This window comes from Papaver somniferum, chromosome 4, assembly GCF_003573695.1.
Source record: "Papaver somniferum cultivar HN1 chromosome 4, ASM357369v1, whole genome shotgun sequence".
In the NCBI taxonomy this organism is placed as follows: domain Eukaryota; kingdom Viridiplantae; phylum Streptophyta; class Magnoliopsida; order Ranunculales; family Papaveraceae; genus Papaver; species Papaver somniferum.
Window position 1 is genome coordinate 52,290,023 of NC_039361.1, and position 19,223 is coordinate 52,309,245.

Here is a 19,223-nt window from a genome sequence, read left to right on the forward strand (position 1 = left end):
CAAGATAAATTCTCCAAATATTAGATGTAAATGTTAAGCATGAGGCATCAAATCATATAATCTAAGCATGCCGCATCAAATCAAATGACAACTAATTTTTTCAAATCATAATTTCAATTAAAATTAGTGCAAAAGTCATGAGAAGAATTAAATATAATTACCCAAGTGTGAAATAAGGCTTCCTCCATCACCCTAGTGTTGAGGTTTAGATCATCATAGTAAAAATGCTCTCAAAATATTTCATTGATGCTCAAAAGTGTTTTACAATGAATAGAAATACAAGAAATTGATGTAAAACAGAACTCTGCGACCCACAGAAGGCGTCCAGAATCAACGACAGAGCTGAGGTGCTGTTGTCGTTGAAGAACTACGACCCACAGACGACAGTCTATCTGTTGATAAACGACTGCTGCTGCGAGTCCGTTCTTCGTGTTCTTCAGGCGTGTTAATGGCAGCAGCAGCAGCAGCAGCAGGTAACTTCTCTGCAACTCCTCCTGCGCCTCTCTGCTCGCCTCCAAACCTCCCCAAACTCTCGACAGCCCTTCCCTGTGATAGTAGCAACCTATTTATACACCTAAGCCTCATTGAATCTCGCCATAACTCCTCAAAAATCTTCACAATGAAGAAAAATATTTTTGAGAATAATTTCTTATTTCTTCCTCTGTGTACGTTAATTGTCTTGGAAATCTTCATAAACTGATTTATACGCATCCTAGGAGAATATCTGGGCTTAACTACACAAACATGCAACATCTTTTACGTGATTTTCTTTCCAAAAATGAAACGATATTCTTTTCTCTGTTTTGATCGGGAATTGATTTTCTGGACAAATTTGATCGATCCCAACCACCATAATATATTCATATACTCATATCACATATACCCATTAAGTCTCAGCTCTTTAATCTCGTTAAAACACCTTCAAATGTCGAATTGAAAATCTGCCAGTAAAGGAAAGAATTTTCCCGCCAATTTCTTTTGTTTGAATTTTTTAAATGTGGTTGCCCCTATCCAGAGTAGGGGTGCCGATAGTAATTTGGGTGGAAATAGTAATTTTCTGGGATCCTACGGTACATTTCTGGGACGTTTCCGGTGCATTTCTGGGGTGCCTTTCAGTGCATTTCTCCGGGGTGTAAAACATTACTTATTGAGCAACTCTTTCTACACAAGGGGTATTTCTCCAAAAACACCTAAACAAACATAAAAACACCACAATAAGCAAAAATGGGTACTAACAAAATACACAAAAGAGATGAAAATAGACACATAAATGCGTCTATCACCACCCATTAGAAAAGTAAAGTGTGTCTAAATTTGATGAATTTACAAATTTACCCTTTATAAAATTTTAATACTACCAACTTACCCCATTAAATCCTAATAACAAAAATAAAAACCAAAATCAAATTCATTTCTATCTCCATCTCCATTTCAACCGATTCTTCTTTTTTCTCTTTTCTTTTATTTATTTTGAAACAAAAATATTGTCGTTAATCAGCCAATCCCTTAAAGTTGGTACTTTTTCATTTTAGCTCAAATAAGATAATCTTGTACCAACTCAATCCCCTAGAGTAGGTGTCAATAACATGCAATCACTCAAAAATCCAATTTTTTGAAATCAAAGTATTTTGGGTTTATAAGAACAGTCTACGTCAATGTACTTGTAAACCGATTTCATTTAGAAACGATTGTTGTTCATGCCCACAAAGACCGATTATCCTGGATGGGCATTCTGGTTGGAGAAAATTGAACCAGATCGGTCTACGTTAATGCCCACATCTCCCGATTCTGGTATGGAAGAGATAACTATTTTTATGTTTTTCTGTTTTTTTTTAGTTTATAATCGGATCACATGAGCATTTTTTTAAACCGATTCCTATTGTGCAATGTCAGAAATCGGTTTTTCGTTAATCCATTAATGGTGATTCTCGTCTTCATCTTATTGGTAATCATGTTTTATGTTAACGGTTTATAGTTAAGATTTTAAGTAACAATTTTAAAATTTTGTGGTACATATAAATAATAATTCGATAATTATTATTTTAAGTAACAACTGAGAAGTCTGAGTTAAATACTAGCTAGCTTTAGCAAGATCCTGACATTTCGATTTCACAAATGGCATAATTTCTAATCCTTTTGTAAGTTTTAGCATTTGAGCAAGGGATACCGAGGTATTATCACTGCTTAAAGGAATGGGTCAGGGAGAAGAGACAAGTCAATTTTCAAAGAGCTCTCTGCAAGCAAGTTCTTTCCTGATCATGAAGCAGTTCTTTGTAACATTTTGGATTTTTTTTCGAAGAGGCAAAAATAATATAAATAAGAAAGGGTGCCAAGATAACACCCTCAAGAGATACAAAAAGAAAAGAGCAAAGAGCTTACATTAAAAACATCCTTAAGTTTTTTTTAAAGACATTACATTATAGTTGTTTTTAACTTAGGAAAGGATCAAATTTATTTGTTGTGTTCTATAGTTCTTCTGGATATATTTGCGGATTTTCGCTCTTTCTCTTCACGATGTACTTGTAATTGATGTCCTTAATTTGTATTAGGGTTTTGATTATCTTGTATTTTGATGTTTTTGTTATTCTTGTAAGCGAACATGTAATCACTATTTTAATTTGGATGATTGAAATATGTTGATTGTCCAAAAAAAATCTAGAGATATAGATGTTCAATTATTTTTGATAATGCACAATTCAGACTAGATCATTTCATTTTATTTGATACACAACTGTGAATGTGCTATATATACTCAAAATGATAATACCGACATTATGTTTATTTCAGTGTGGAAACCTTTAACGGCTCTATGGCTGTAAAAATCAACTTAATAATTTATATAAGTCTAACTCCAACATTAAATCTTATTCATGAATACGTTTGATCTCATTCGAACCTCGTGCTTCTCATGCGCACATTTACAGTTTGTTGACTCGCGACTTGAATCAGACCTAACCCCTGATTCAGACCCTTTTGAGCCATGGAATGAAATGTCCATGTCCTTAACTCATGGGAACAAGCCATTAACTCACATATTTTTGAGTCGAATGAGTCAAATTTGACTCAAAACAACAAACACACTGAGTCGATCCATATGAATCAGATAATTCAGTCAGATCTTGACATGTCGAATTAAAGAAAATAAAAATACTATTAGTTGTCTTAATCCGTAGTAAAAGTCCAAAAAAAAATATCCTACCGCTCAGTAAATATAGACTACGAGTCCAATTTTGTGCATACTCCTTTAAAGAGTGTGCACATAACAAACCAATTATATTGGTTATGGAAGACCAACCGTTATCAATTAATTTTTATTTCATTTTAACTTAATCTTTATTTAAAAAAGGTAAGCATATCAAACTATACTATTTACTGATTCTTAAAAAAAATTGTTTTATAAAACAAAATAGGTAATTAATTTTAACGATAAATATTCAACGAAAAATAAATTAGGATCAAATAACGTTGTTATTGATTAACTGATCTCGATTTCATTGTTTTGACCAAAAACGTGATGATTATCGGACAAAATTAAAGTATATAACAGTCCATCATCTTACTTATTCATATTGTGTTATGGTTGTTTTACCTTAATGGAATCTAAAGTCGATCAGCAACAAAAACATTTGACCTTTTTTGTTTTATGTGTATTTCAATATTGTGTTACAGATTGATTTTTTTTTCTTTCTATTTTTCAGTATTATCTACTAATTTTTCTTTTTAATACAATTCATAATTAGATGAATCAATCACACTTAACAAAAGAGGTTTTAATTGGTAGCCGAGCAACAAGCTGAGCCCCAACCCCTTTTTGAATAGCAACACCTAATCCGTGAAAAATAAAACTACCAAGACCACTATCATCGTCATGACTAATTAAACAATTCTTCAGACGCTTGAAAAAACAAACAGTATCATCGTTAAATTCCCCTAAGGTAGTGAAAGCTCGCACACCCAAACCATAACCATGCGAAGTGCACACATTCAAATACTTAGAACGTTTTCGCGAGATTGCTTTGGAGATAGCCTGGCCTGGGACGAAAGTGCGAACACCATCTCCAGTGAAGGGGGAGACTCCAGTGACATCCATACAAACATCTTGGCTGTTTTCCCAGTTGAGGACAAGGATATCCGCTGGAAGTAAATCCTTGTTATTCTCGGACAAAAAACCTAAAGCAACTTCCTTGCGAGCATGGACACCAACTTTGAAACAGATATTCGCAATTACATCACGAACCAAGTCATGGCGGAACTTTAGACCAACATCATTAGCACAGTGAAGCGCGTGATCACCAAAAATATCCATAGGCTTATTGCAACATGAGCACAACCCGTCCTCAACAAATAAAGGGATACCAAGGCGATAACAAACTACTTCTATGAACTGTATGGGACCAAGGCACTAACCTAAACCGCTGATCGGAATAGCCAAGAGATAATCTTGAGCATATTTGATCTGATTCCACTTCCAAAGAACGGAGTCTCTTGCGGATAGAGTAAATTGGTCGGGGATTTGCTTCTTACCTGCATCAAAATAAGTGACTGCCAGGGAATGCATAGAAGGGGGAAGTGTCATCGACGCAATAATTAGAAGGCAAACCACATACCTGAATGAAATTCCGAAGAGCCATCTGATAGGCAATCCCATTATCTGTTGAGAAGGATCTACCAAGTATTGTCTTCCGCACAGAGGCAGTCTGACTCAGAGAGGCAAGATAGCAATAGGTGCTAGTTTCAGCCATGGTATAAATGCCAAGACCACCATATTTGATAGGGAGAGTGGCCAGTCTTTGTTGCAAAGGTCCAAACTCAGCTCCATCTCCGGTGATTAAAAGCCTCAAATATTGGAGTAGGTGGTCGTCAAAGAGGTCAGAGGCCTGTTGTAGAGCTGCCGTATTAGTAGTACGCATAGCAAAATATAGTCTAGATACACCGACACAATTACGGAGTAATAACATCTCACTCTGGGGATCTCTGAGCTTTTTGATAGAAGACATTAGCTGAATAGTCTTATTCACCCTATTAAGCGCCATGTCACTCAAGAAATCCAAATCCAAACTCACAGGTCCACCCAAAAGCTTAACTCCCTTGCTAGGTCTACCAATATCTGGGGGGGGGGGGGAAACACCTACCTCCAAACTGCGTGGATCGGTAGTGGGCCAAAAAACCCCGGTCTTCTTGATATTAAGGTGAAGACCTCTACCCGGTCCTTCAGACTCAATAATGTTCAAAGATCGAGCAACCTCCATAGTGTCTCCAATGATAGTGCCATCATCCAGGTACCAGGCGTGCAAATCAATCTTGCAACGAGAAGTAATGGACTTCACAAGGGGATGGAGTTCCAAAGCAAACAAAAGGAGACCAAGAGGATCACCTTGTTGAACACCGAGTGCAGAAGACAAGATGTATTGGTCATAGTACAGTTTAGCAGGCCTAGCATAACAAAATTCTACCCAACGAGAAATACCTGGACAATGAAGCCGAACCTCTTTGATAAGAGAAGACCTGCGCACCATGATGAAGGCATTCGAAAAATCAATAAGTAACATTGACATATTATCCGAGTGACCTTTCAACTCCAGAAAACTGTTGACAGAATGAAGTATACTCCCCCCCACCCACCGGCACTCCAACACCAAAATGATGATCACCCAAGTAGGATTGCATATCCTTACCAACTGAGAAGGCAGCCACCTTAGAGACCAAACGACGCCAAATAGTACCAACTGCTATTGGCCTAAGACCACCCCCGGGCTTGAGTAAAGGTGTAAGGGGTGCACTTGCAATGAGCTCACCTAAAACCTTAGGGAATTTACCTGCCAACCAAAGGTTGATAACCCAGTAATCGAAGCCGCTAACTCGTCTGCCACAGCCGCAGCTGCACCACTTAAAACGTTGACTAAATGTTGATCCCGTAAACCATCACGGCCGCAAGAAGTTCCCCTAGGGAAACTTTTAATGGCACCAATTACATCCCTTGTGTTATTGGGTCACCAATAACGACTTCATCCGGAAAAGAGGGTGGAGGAGATGCAGGGTGTTTGGATTGCAACTCAGACAAAGTGCTCTCATTACGAGGCGCCAACCCGTTCGAAGACAAGACACGAATTGCAGCTGCGAGATGCCCGTGACCAATCTTATTGCGAAAAGCACTCAAATTATCCACTTATGGCTTGTCTTTCTTGTCCTTTTTAGCTGAGTATTGTTGGCATGGGAGGCGTAGCAGCTTGGAGATCAATGTGAGGCAGCCCATTGGTTCCTTCCAAGTGATCAAAGCCTTCTGGATGGCTGCAATTTGAAGTCGCTTCTTGTTGGAAGAATTCTCTTCAGCCGAACGAGTAGGCCTGTATAGATTTAAAGTGCAAATGGGAAGCAACAACAAGCGAATCCAGGAAAACATATCCGTAGGTCTACACAGCACATCATCCAAACAAGTCTTCAAGGCTCGACATAAGCCTAATCTGCATTGATGTGGGATGTTAGAAACCGTGGAAAACCGCCGCTGGAAAACAACATTAAGCATATCAGGCGAGAGCGATAAAGACTGCTCTGGTGCTTTCCTAGGAACATCAGTCTCGAATCAATTCGTATGAGCAGCACAGTCGACCCCCAAAGCTGTAACTTCACTATCAACCCCAGTGCCAAACAAAACAACAACGTCAACCTCAACTGATTCCGTGAGAGCAACACAGTCGACACCACTAACTACATCTTCATTATCAACCCCAGCACCATTCACAACAACGACATCTCTCAAAACAGACAATGAGGAACATATCGGCGTGACAATACCATGTATTAGAAAGTTTGCTGAAGCACCAGGACCAGCAATGGCTGCGTGACGATCTCCTTCCAAACCTTTGCAGGAGGTTCTCCAGGCTCGTAAGGTCATACAATGACTGCAAATCCATAAACGTGTTTGTTGAAGAACAGATTCACAGGCGCAGTAAACATGAAAATCGTTAGAGATTATGGCTCTGCAATAGATCTTCTTGTTATCTGTGGAACAATGTATGTCTTGTAAATGTTTTGCTAAGGAACCCATTGCATAGCCTCTGCCTCCAACACCATCCATACAACTATGAATTTTTTTGAAAGGGCAGTGGATATACCCAATATGTGAAGCAGCCTCAGCGTGGAAGGTTTGACACGACTGAGGAGTAGATGATGGCCAAGGTGAAGGAGCAGGCTGCTGAGAAGAATTCTGTGAGCAGCTAGGATCATCGGACTGTGTAGAAGCAGGCATAATTGAAAAACTCCACAAACCCTAAAAAGAAAACCAAAAACCCTAGGTCGAAAGAAAAAACCAGAGGAAAGGAAAACAATCGTGGTATAGGGAAGGAAAAATACCAGAAAAACAAATGCAGACGCTGAAAAATCAAAGCCTGGAAGATGCAGGCATGAGACCAATCCATTGACAAACCCTGGTTTTCAGGCATAATTGATTATTGTTCTCTTTTTTAAATTCTTTTTATTTTCTTTTTTTTAATTTTAAATATTTTCCGTTTTTATACGATTAGATTATGTTACCTATATATTCTAAATTATAATATTTATGTCTAGATATGATGTATATTCTTTACCAATTAAAATATTTATGTCTAGATATGATGTATATTCTTTACCATTTTTAGAATAAAAATCAAAGGAAATAAAAATAAAATATTAATTCTAGATAACGCTAGTTATAATTTGACTCATCAGGAATTCAGAATACATCTTTGACCCGCACCCGCTGTCGATAACTTCTATGAAAACCTCTTTTTTCCTCTCACTTCTAACTTTTCTTCTCGCTCTCGTCTGGTATCTCTTTCCCAATCTCTCATATGGTATTTCTTCATCAATCGTAAGAAAAATAGAAAATAAATTAGAGGGAAGAGTTCTAGTAAAGCATACCAGTAGCAAATCAGGTGATGCACCACCTTCATTAGATGCTTAGCATGTTCAAGTTTCTTAATCAATGGTAGATTTTCTGCAAATTTCGTCAAATCTCAGTTTTTAGTCTGTATTGATCTCTAATAAGGGTTTTGATTTCTACCAGTTGTCTCATCTTCTGTCGATTCTTCCTTAGGGATCTGATTTATAATTAGGGGTTTGATTTATAATTAGGGTTTTGATTTCTAATTGTCGATTCTTCCTTAGGGGTTTGATTTATAATTAGGGGTTTGATTTATAATTAGGGATTTGATTTCGAATTAGGATGCCCATGCCGATTCATAACAAGGGTTTTGATTTCTTCCTCGGGTTAGGTTTTCAGAGTACATGACTTCATCACTGCAATTCGATGGTTCGTATTGTGTGCGTTTGTTCATCTTTTCAATTTATTTGTTTTACTGGTTTTGTTTTACTGATTTTGTGTATTTTTTTTAATTCAGGCACCAAAGAAGGAGAAAGAAGGAGAAAGCTCTACTACCATCTTCAAAGCCAGCTAAATCTGGTGGTGGGTTTCAGATAATATATTCATAATTATATACTGACTTGAGGACCACGAAGACTTCCTTTCACTTTTCCCCCTCAAATATTATTTGCACTCAAGGTTTGTTATGTTTTTCCCTAATCGTGTATTCATGTGTGCCAATTAGTTATTATTTCTAAAATTTATGCTTCGTGTACGCTGGGTTGTATGCATTTCTTATTTCCTTAGACATGCTTTTCTTTGTTGACTTAATAAAAAATTCAACTGATTGTAGTTGGTTAGGTGGCTCCGAGATCAGGATGGGGATGTAGTTGGAGAAGAGTTAAGTTGTTGTACCAGGTAAATTTTTTTCTTGTCTCTTGTGAGCCTTGGAAGTTTTCTTGGTTGTCTCAGGATGATATGTTTATCTTTGTGCCCCAGCTTTGGGTAACAACTGACTATGCATATCATATTTGTATGAGGTGTGACTGAGTCTGACAGTTTGTTAGTGCACTTAATGATGCTATTCATTCAGTGTACATTTAATAAACGGTCAATTTGTTAGTGCATATCATATAATCTGGCTCTATCACCTGTCCCAGCTCCATGACTGGCTTTAAGATGTACCTGCAATGCGCAGAGGTATATCATGATTTTTAAACTATCATCATCATTTTCAGGAAGGAGCAAACCATCAGATGGACTCATATCTGTTTGACTGTTTGTATTATTTTCGTTTTAGTTATTTATATGCTAAGAATGACTGTTATATTGAAGTATTCATACTTTTTGAAGAAGAATCTGCAGTAATAGACTCGAATTGGCAACTGTAAAACGACAATTTAAATGTGTTGTATGAACACTTATATGTATCTATCTGTTTAAATTTTTATTAAACTCTTCTCTCACTTGCTCTCCTTTTGTTGCATCCAAAGAGAATCCAGGTGCTTCTGTTTCACTAGCTTAAAGACGAAGAGCGAATAAAATTTGTAAGCAACACAAAATTATATCATCTTGATTTTTGTCTAATTCTATTTTCTTAATTTCACCTACCTGTAAAATGACATGTAATTTTTATATAGGATAAGATGATTCAGCTCCAACAAAAAATCATCATCGAAGGAGAGCAAAGAGATGAAACTGATATTTACAATGAGGTTCTTGGAATAAGATTTAAAAGAAGAGTATCCGGAAGATGCAAGCAGATTACAAATTATTTCAACAAGAGCTCGATTCAAATGTTAGAACCAAATGGACCTAGATGAAGGGTTTCAAGTTATGAATATAGTATTTCAAATTATTGGTGTTTAGAATAATACACAAGAGATTTCATTTCTTGATGAATTTCAATTTATGATGTTTTTATTGTTTTTAGGTTGTTTTGGCATAGTAATGGTATAATCTCATATTTAAATATTTGACTTAATAAGAACTTAAATCTTTTGTGCTCTATATCTGTTATGATTTTATGATTGTAATAACAAAAAAAATCGAATAAAGAAAATTGAATGAATTTCTGATATTATTTTCGTTTACGGTTCATAAAAAGATTGTAGAAATAAATAATTGTCTTTGAAAAGGAAAACAAGTAGTTCTTAATAAAGTCTTTAGGGACCAAAAAGATCTCTTTAATGAAGAAGAAAGTTGTCTGAGAAATTCATCTTCTAAGGAAAAATTAATTGTCATCGATTATGATATTTAGAGGCGATTTTTAGAAAGCGTTTGTTTTTGGAAAAAACATTTCGAGGCAAAGTGAGTTGTCACTGATGGAATATTTAAGGACCAAAACATGTTGTTTTTGGAGACAAAAGAAATTGTCTTTGAAAGTTCGTGTTAAAGGAAAAATGAATTGTCTTCGATAAAAAATTTAGAGACAAAAATAAACCTTTTAGAGAGGAGGAATTTTGTCTCTGAAAATTCTTTCTAAGGCAAGAAATTTGGTCACTAATAATAAAATATTTAGAGACGAACAAGTTAGTCTTCAAAATTTGGTATTCAGGGGCTATTGAAGTCTCTGATTAAATTAATTAGAGACAAAAAAATTTGTTTCAGATAATTATTATTAAAGACAAATTAAATTGACACAAAACTTTCGCTTTTGAGACAATTTTTTTGGTCTTAAATAGTTATCATTAAAGACAAATTAAATTGACACAAAATTTTCGTTTTTGAGACAATTTTATTGGTCTTAAATACTTATCATTAAAGACAAATTAGTTTGTCCAAGAATTTACATTTTCACGACAAAAATCTTGCTCGCAAAAATATGCCTTTTGGTGTCGAATTTTTTGGTCATTAAAATAACTTTCACATACAATTTTATTTCGTTGGTGAAAGAAACTTTTGTTGACAATAAATTTTTAGTTTTTAATTAATTTTTCTCGTGATCGTTCGTAATTTTTAGTTTTTAGTATTTGAGACAACTTCGTGACAAATTTTTTTTCTTCACAACAAATATTTCGAGACAAAAAAAGGGGATTTCCTGACAATTATTTTTGACACTAAACCCCCATTTTCTTGTGGTGTAGCCGCTAGGCCACTCACCAGAAAGACCTAATTGTCAACCAAGGCCAACACAAAGAACACCAAGCACCTCCGAACTCGCATTCCTGAAAACCACACCTGCACCAGCTTGGCCCGGGTTTCCAAAAGAAGCACCATCACAACAAATCATGATTTCATCCTGATCAGGAGGATACCAACTAATCTCAATTGGGGTAGACGTTTTGCAAGATCTATGCCGCACTTTGAAATAATTCAGAATGCGTAACTCCTCTAAAGTATTATGCATGTGGCCTTTCATTCTAATAGAATTATCACGAATAACCTGATAAACTCTCCCTTTAAATCCCATCCAATGAAAAGCCATGTTCTCAAAATAAGACTTGTTACGTAACTTCCATAACTCCGTGACAATTGCCAGATTTGCAACTAACCACAGCTCTTTGATCATTCTACTACGACCCTTAGCAGCCTTATATGAATCCACCAGGTCTTCCTTTGGATCGATCTTGAAAACTCCAGCCACCCAAGCCCAAATCCTCCTAGCTACTCTGAAATGCCAAGTGATGTGGCTAAGAGTTTCGCCACTTTTTCTACATAAACGACACATAATAGGCATGCTCCTACCAGTCTTCTTAATAATATTGTCTTCACTAGCACAACATTGCTTGGCCCAAATCTTCCAGTATTGCACACTCAAAGTAGGGTGCACAACCTGACGAGAAAACAGATTTGCACAAGGTACAACTTCAGCTGGCAACTTAAGAGCGGCCTTAGCCGACTTAACTGAGAAAACACCTTTGCTGTCTAAGTCCCAAATTTTATAATCCTCCCCACCAGCAATAACCGGCAAGTTTTCCACATCAATATTGCAACGAATCATCAACTCTCTATTTTTTTCAGGGATAACCCAAGCACCATCAAAAATAATATCACTAACTTTAGCCTTAAAATCATTAGGGCCTTTGGAAGTGATGCCAAGTCTTTGCGCAATCGAAAAATCACCACACCAATTATCAAAGAATAAGGAAGTATTAGCGCCGTTACCTATAATTGAGCGGGTATGCTTCTGCACAAAGTTGTAGATCAAGCGAATGCCAGGAAAAACCGAAGAACCCAGCTTGTAATTGATCAGATTACCATTGAGCTTAAAGTATTTGGCCCTCAAAAATATATCCAAAATCTTATTTGAATATCTAATAGAAATCCAAAGCTTCATGAGCATAACCCTATTAACATCATTTAACTTCTTAATTCCAAGACCTGCTTCACGCTTTGGGAGGCATAGATCATCATATAGAACCGTAAAATATTTACGTTTCTCAGCATCCCCAGACTAAAGAAAATTTCTAATGGCCCTCTCAACTTGCTTAATCACCGTGCAAGGCCATTTATAAACATCCATAGAATGAATAACATAACTGGAAATCACCGATTGAATTAGCACTAGCCTCGCTTGGAATGATAAAAACTTACCTTTCCATCCAGCCAATTTGTCCATAATCTTCTCAACCACTTGACGAACGTGAATATGCCGAACGATTCCAGGTTTCAATTGAATACCTAAGTATTTATCTGGAAACATAGCTCTCTCCATACCCAAATAGTTAGAAATAGCAATAACACGAGAACTTCTATCACCTCCAAATTAAAACTTGCTCTTTACAAAGTTAACACACTGACCATACGCATGCTCATACAAAGAAAGCAAATTCTTTAAACTTTGCAAACTATGAAGATTACCTCTGCAGAAAATAAGGATATCATCCGCGAAAAGTAAGTGAGTAGGCGCCACACCCTTCTTGCTAACCATAACCTGCATACTATTGTTCGCAAACAACTTGGAAAGATTGCGACTTAAGACATCTTCAATAAGAACAAAGATCAAAGGTGAGATAGGATCACCTTGACGCAAACCTTTAGTAATACTGAAATAACCTTCAGGGAAACCATTAAGCTTGACAGAAATCCGAGCTGAACTAAGAACGTTAAGAACCCACTTGCACCAGGAGTCCGAAAAGCCATATTGGCGAAAAACTTCAGCAATGAAGCCCAACTAACCGTATCAAAGGCTTGAGCAATATCCAATTTGAGGCCCACATTACCATGCTTTCTTTCCGTATTGATCTCATTGATCAGTTCAGACGCCAAAGCTATATTCTCATGAATGTTTCTACCCTTCATAAACGCCACTTGCTCCTCAGAAATCAACCTATTCAAAACAGTACCAAGCCTGGTAGCCATTATCTTAGTAACGACCTTGAAGAAAAAATTGCTCAAACCAATTGGCCTATAGTCTTTTATAGCATCAGACCTGCTATTTTTTGGAATAAGAACAATAAAACTAGAGTTAATGCCATTGGTAATTTTACGCATGGACCAGCAGTTTGCAATTGCATTAAAAAGATCTCTAGAAATAATGTCCCAGTACTGTCGGTAGAAAGAACCAGTGAAGCCATCCAGGCCAGGGGCAGAATCAGCTCCCAAATCGAAAACCGCCATTTTAACTTCCTCCAAAGATGGAATAGCATCCATATAAGCACTTTCAGCAGCTGAGATGCTTTCATGCTCAAAATCAAATAAAATTGGGTCAATATGAACGTCACTACCATTGAATTTGGCCTGATAATGGTTAACAATGTAGTCCTTTATCTCATCCTGCAAAAACAAAGTAGTATCGTTAGAAATCTTAAGCTCTGATATGGAATTTTGACTTCTCCTCATGTGGATGCTGTTAAGAAAGAATCGAGTATTTTGGTCACCATCCTCCAACCAAGTTACTCTTGACTTCATCTTAAGCATAATGGCCAACTCCGTTCTTACATCGTCAACCTCTTTTTTGGCATCCGCAACCCTTAGGAATTGCAACTCATCAACCGGATCATAATCAAGAAGATCATTCTCAGTCTCAAGCTTTAATTCCGCCTGTTTCAGGCGAAATTTCACATCTCCAAAAATAGTTCTATTCCAAAACTTCAACACCTCCTTTAGTCTCTTCAGCTTAGAAGTAAAAACAAAAGGGGGAGCACCATTAATATCAACACTCCAGCTTTCTTCCACCAACTTCATAAATCCTGGATGGGAAAACCACATCTTCTGAATTCGAAAAGGAACTCTAGATGGCCTTGGATTTTCAAACTCAAACCCAAAAAGGGGAGAATGGTCTGAACAGACCCTAGACAAGGCTTTGCATCTCCAGTTCGCATATTTATAGCACCAAGCATCATTCACAACCGCTCTATCATGTTTAGAGACAATTCGGTGACTTCCACCTCTACAATGAGACCAAGTATATTTTTTACCAATAGAATCAGCCTCCACCAAACCATTGTCAGAAATCCAGCTACGAAACTCATTCATATAAACCTCTTTGATCGGCCTTCCACCCTTCTTTTCCTCCAGACGTAGAACGAAATTGAAATCCCCCAACACCAACCAAGGAATAGATAAAAAACCTAAACATAACTGACGCCAAAGCCTCTTTCGAACCACCGGATTATAGGAAGCGTGTACAGCCGTGATGAAATCCCCCGTAAAATTCACAGTAATTGCTTGTCTTGAAGTAGATAAAATATCAGGCCTTAACAGTGTATTCCTCCATAAGATCCAAATATTACCTTTGTCTCCATCAACCTCATTTGTAATAACATCCTCAGAAAAATCAACCAAACTAAGAGACCTAACAAAATGCACATTGCAGAAAACATGCGGTTCTGCAATGCAAATAACGTCAGGTTTGTGCAAGTAAAAAAGCTCCCGCCACTTGGCCCTTGCACCATCCTTAGCCAAGCCTTGAGCATTCCAATAGAAGACATGCATTAATTAACCTTGCTCCTTGAAGGGCTTGCTGAACCCTTATCATCTTCTTTGCGAGTTTGACTTCGTCCTCTTCTAACACCTTGGCTCTCATCCTCAACTGGCTTGGTACCGGGTTTGCTTTTCTTTTTTTTGCGCTGTTTTAGAAACGCCCTTCCTAGCCAAATTATCCAACTTCTTCTTCTCAGCTAACTGCCTTCTAAGCTTATCTTCCTCATCTTTAGCGGCACTCCATTCTAATTTTTCAGCCTCAATCTCTACAATGCATGCAGATTGCGAAGCATCCGGTGGATTTTCCTTAAAAGGCAATGCATCAGCCTCAATGTTTTCTCCTTCATCTTCCCTAGCATCAATACCAGTTTTAAACATATTGGAAGTCTCAAGGACTTCATCAGTTCGAACTGGAGAGGACCTTCTAGCTGTTCTAGTTGGAGAACTAAAACCATCCTCGGGTTTTTCCAAATCAGTATTAGAATGCAGCTCTTGGGATTGTTGTTCTTGTGAAAAAACTTGAAGAGAAGCTTCTTGCTGTTGACTCTCTAAAGTCAAATTAGCATCTTCTTCTTGAACATTCTTCTCTTCCTCCTGCCTCTTCTTTGCCATAAGCAATTGTCTAGTATGTTGCAATTTAGCCAATAAAGCATCTTGTTCTATTTTTGCAAGATCTGCAGCCTTAGCCATATCATCGGATATCCTATTTTGTTCATCATAGACTTTGTAAAGTTCCTCCTCCTCCCTTTTAAGGTCCAATGAAAGAGAAGCAGCATCATCAGTTATATCCCACAAAGGCACTGAACCAATTGAACGATTAGTGCTAGCAGAATCAGGCAAGACACGCGGAATGTCTGCAATATTATCCTCTCCAGCAATACTCGAGGCTGGACTCGGGATCAGAGTATGACGCCCAGTATGCTTAACTCCTCCAATGCATAAACCATCATCCTTAGGATCCAAAGTTTGATCCCCTTCTCCTCCAGTATTAGGCGGTGGTGGAAGCTTATCCTTTGGTTAACATATTTTTCCTTCTTCCAATAATTTTTCAGATCATCCATTTCAGTTTTGAGAGTCGCACGTTTTAAGTCATCTACCTCCGCATCATGCAACTTCTGCAAGTCTTCATATTTGGTTGTTCTGCATTGGGACAAAGTGTGACCAACTGATTTACAATGATCACAAAATTCAGGCTTATTCAAAAAATCATAATCAAGACGAAAACCTTCTGGAAAATCCTCATCATTAATAACAAGCTTAGGCAAAGGTTTAGAAAAATATATATCCACCAGTATCGCAGCAAAATAACCATATTCAACCTTCAAAGTTCTCGGATCTATAGCCACAGGCTTGCCAAGACCACGAGAAATTCGAAATAAGATCTCCTCCTCCCAATATTCAAAGTAAAAATATGGAAGACATACCCAAACCGTGTCCCTTGAGTTCTTCTCCGATTCATGATTAAACATAGGAGTCCATGGAATCATCTTTAATTGTTGTTCTTTAACCTTCCACGGACCTTCATAGCTAACTCTTTTACGATCAACCTCATTTCTAAGCTTAATGACAAAGTAACCTTTCACCCATGGAATAAACTGGACTTGGCCTGTTAATCTCAATTGTTCGCAAAGAATTCGCTTAACATCTTCAAACTTGGTACCTAGGGTTTTGAAATCAAAACGACCTACAATACTGAATTTCCATATTTCTTTAGAACGCCTACTGACATCCTTAGGAATTGTAATCACAATCTCCCCAGTAGAAGCTCGAACAAGAGGATGTGATAAAGAATCTGCATCAATATTGGACATAACAATTGATTTCTTCTTAACTATATTAGCATACGAACCATTCTCATCTTTGGAATTGTCCGTGCCATGATTAGGGTTTCCTGTTTTTGGAACATAGGTAAATCTTGGCCTTGAACGTGATCGATTTCTATTCTGTGCACGATCAAAGTGTTTATGATTTGGATGATTGCCTAGATCAGGCGGGATTGAATGATTCGGCGCCATTGACGCAAAATCGTTGCACAAAGAACGCAAAGAGAAAAAAGAAGAGAGAAAACCGGAGCTAGTCCGACCAAACCCTAGGTTTTTTTTTCTTCCTTTCAAATGTTTACCGGATGGTTGCAAGGAAGCACTGTGGAAGGACATTTGATGACTTGGAAATTTAGAAAATAAAGGAACAAAGGCAGGAAATTATAGCCTCTGATTATTTCTACTATTTTACGGGTGATCTGGTCAGTAAGAAACCAAAGAGTGATGGCAACGAAAAGAGACACAAATTCCAAAGTCAAGAATTCGATCTTCTTCCGGGCATTTGATTCCAACTGGCTTAGTTTTGTTCGCTTTAGTCAGCTTATCTCGCGTTGGAAGGTTTTCAAAAGGAAAATATCATTTGGGTATCAGAAACTGGGAAGGTACCAACATTCGTACAAAATGGAACACTTTTCAGTTTATCTTATACAGATTTTGGTACTTCCCTAATAAATTACTCTCATTAGCAACCTTGCTGAATGCTGATTGGGGAGCATTTCCATCTTTGCACTTTCCTTTATTTATCTTTATAAAATTATAACCTTGTTTTAACAAAAAAAGATTAATGTTTAAAGGATCGAAAATAAAAGTTCTAGTCATATGTTTGGGGTGGCATATGACGGAGAGTGAAACATTTTCTCTACCATGTTGGGTTGGGATAGTGGAAAACTTAAAGCATTTCCAATAATGGGCGCTAAAAATCCTACATGGAGGTATTAGTTAGATCTTTATTTATAAAAGTTTATACATTTTTATAGAATTATTATTTTTTGTTTGAAGCCTTCCACAGTAGTTTAAGATTTTAATCTTAAGATTTAAAGGTTGTTATAACGAATTTGAAGATTAAACTAATTTTTTTATTTTGTATTGGTATTTTAATTTTAAATAATAACTAAAAAAAATTTAGTTAAATTGATGATACAGAGGTCATTCTGAAAGTCTAGATAGGACCTTTGTATTTATTTTGTCATCCTCATATTTTATAGAACTTACTATTGGAGATAAATGGGAATCTGGAATTCTGATGGAGAATGATCTACTGCCATGGTTATGATGACATTTAACTAGGGCTGTTCATGGTCGGTTTTGGTTCGGTTTCTAGCCAAACCAAAACCGAAACCAATACTATTGGTTTCTAAAAATCTAAACCAAACCAATCCATTAACCATTGGTTCGGTTTCCAAATGGTTCCAGTTGGTTTCGGTTTGTCCCACTGGTTTTTGGTTAACCAATAATTATGTCAAACCAAAAAAAAATACACAAATTTACAGATAAAAAAATCGTAATTGCCGATAGTATTGGTTTACACAAATTTACAGACAATAAAAAAGTTATCAAGAATAGTTAAAGCTTACTCTAATTCTAGAGATCAAAAGAAGATATATAATATATCTTAATTTAGTTATTGACAAATAAAAAAGAAGGAAGACGGGAAGAAAAAGTCGAGTAGCAGCAGCTGTAGTTGGGGGTGGAGAAGAGAGGCGACTGAGAGAAGGAGAAAGAGAAAGAGGGAGAGTATCATAATGAAATATTAGATACTTGTAAATCAATGGGTAGAATCTAATACTTGTAAATCGACGGTAGAAACTAAGTTTAAAAATTAATCGGTTTTCCAATGGTTTTTGGTTCGGTTTTAGAGTTCAAACCAAACCAAAACCAACACTATCGGTTTCCCACTTTCTACACCGTAACCAATCCATTAGTAAATGGTCCGGTTTGGTTTTTTCCTAATTGGTCTGGTTTGGTCCGGTTCCAGCGGAAAATCGAAATCATGTTCAGCCCTACATTTAACTGACATTTCAGCACCAATTTTTTTATAAAACTCAAACGACAATATTTTTGAAACTATTTTTCTTATCTCATATTCCTCCTAGCAGTGGACGGCTAAGCCAGACTAGGTAACCCATGGGATAATCAGGCTTCTATCTCGCAAAAAGAGAATTAAGGAAAATATCATCGACAGAAAGTAACTTTAAACCGAGAGCATAGTCATATTCACCACCCAGTTAAGATTTGGTACTTACATTGTTCATGTCCTACCCCTGCGGCCCTGCCTTATCAGCGTTTTCTTTCAGCTATAAAAAAAGGGCTATTATTGGGGAGTCGCATTCCATTAGAATGGCGTCATTTAATAGAACAAAATCGGATCATTCATAAGTAATATTAAAAATCCCTTATCTAAAATAATTTTATAATGACTAAACAATTCTTATTTAGTTAATTTTAATTTAATTTAATTAGATAAAAATTAAATTAATGAATTTTGTTGTATACTTGGTGAATTCTGGGACAGTTTTTGTGGGAAGAAAAACTGGCTGTAAAATAAATTTCTATGGTTGGAAATAATCCAAACCTGGACGTAAAATCACTTCTACGGTTGGAAATAATCCAAACTTGGACGTAAAATCACTTCTACGGTTGGAATTAAAAGAAAACTGGACATAAAATCAGATTCTAAGGTTGGAATTAAAAAGAACCTG

At 36.8% G+C, this 19,223-nt stretch overlaps 1 protein-coding gene across 1 annotated transcript; it reads right to left on the minus strand.

The window, feature by feature from the left end:
• Positions 1–10,955: 10,955 nt before the first annotated feature.
• LOC113272514 lies at positions 10,956–11,780 on the minus strand. Its single transcript, XM_026522338.1, has one exon. It carries the CDS (start codon positions 11,778–11,780, stop codon positions 10,956–10,958), a length of 825 nt encoding a protein of 274 aa, XP_026378123.1.
• Between the last annotated feature and the right edge of the window lie 7,443 nt (positions 11,781–19,223).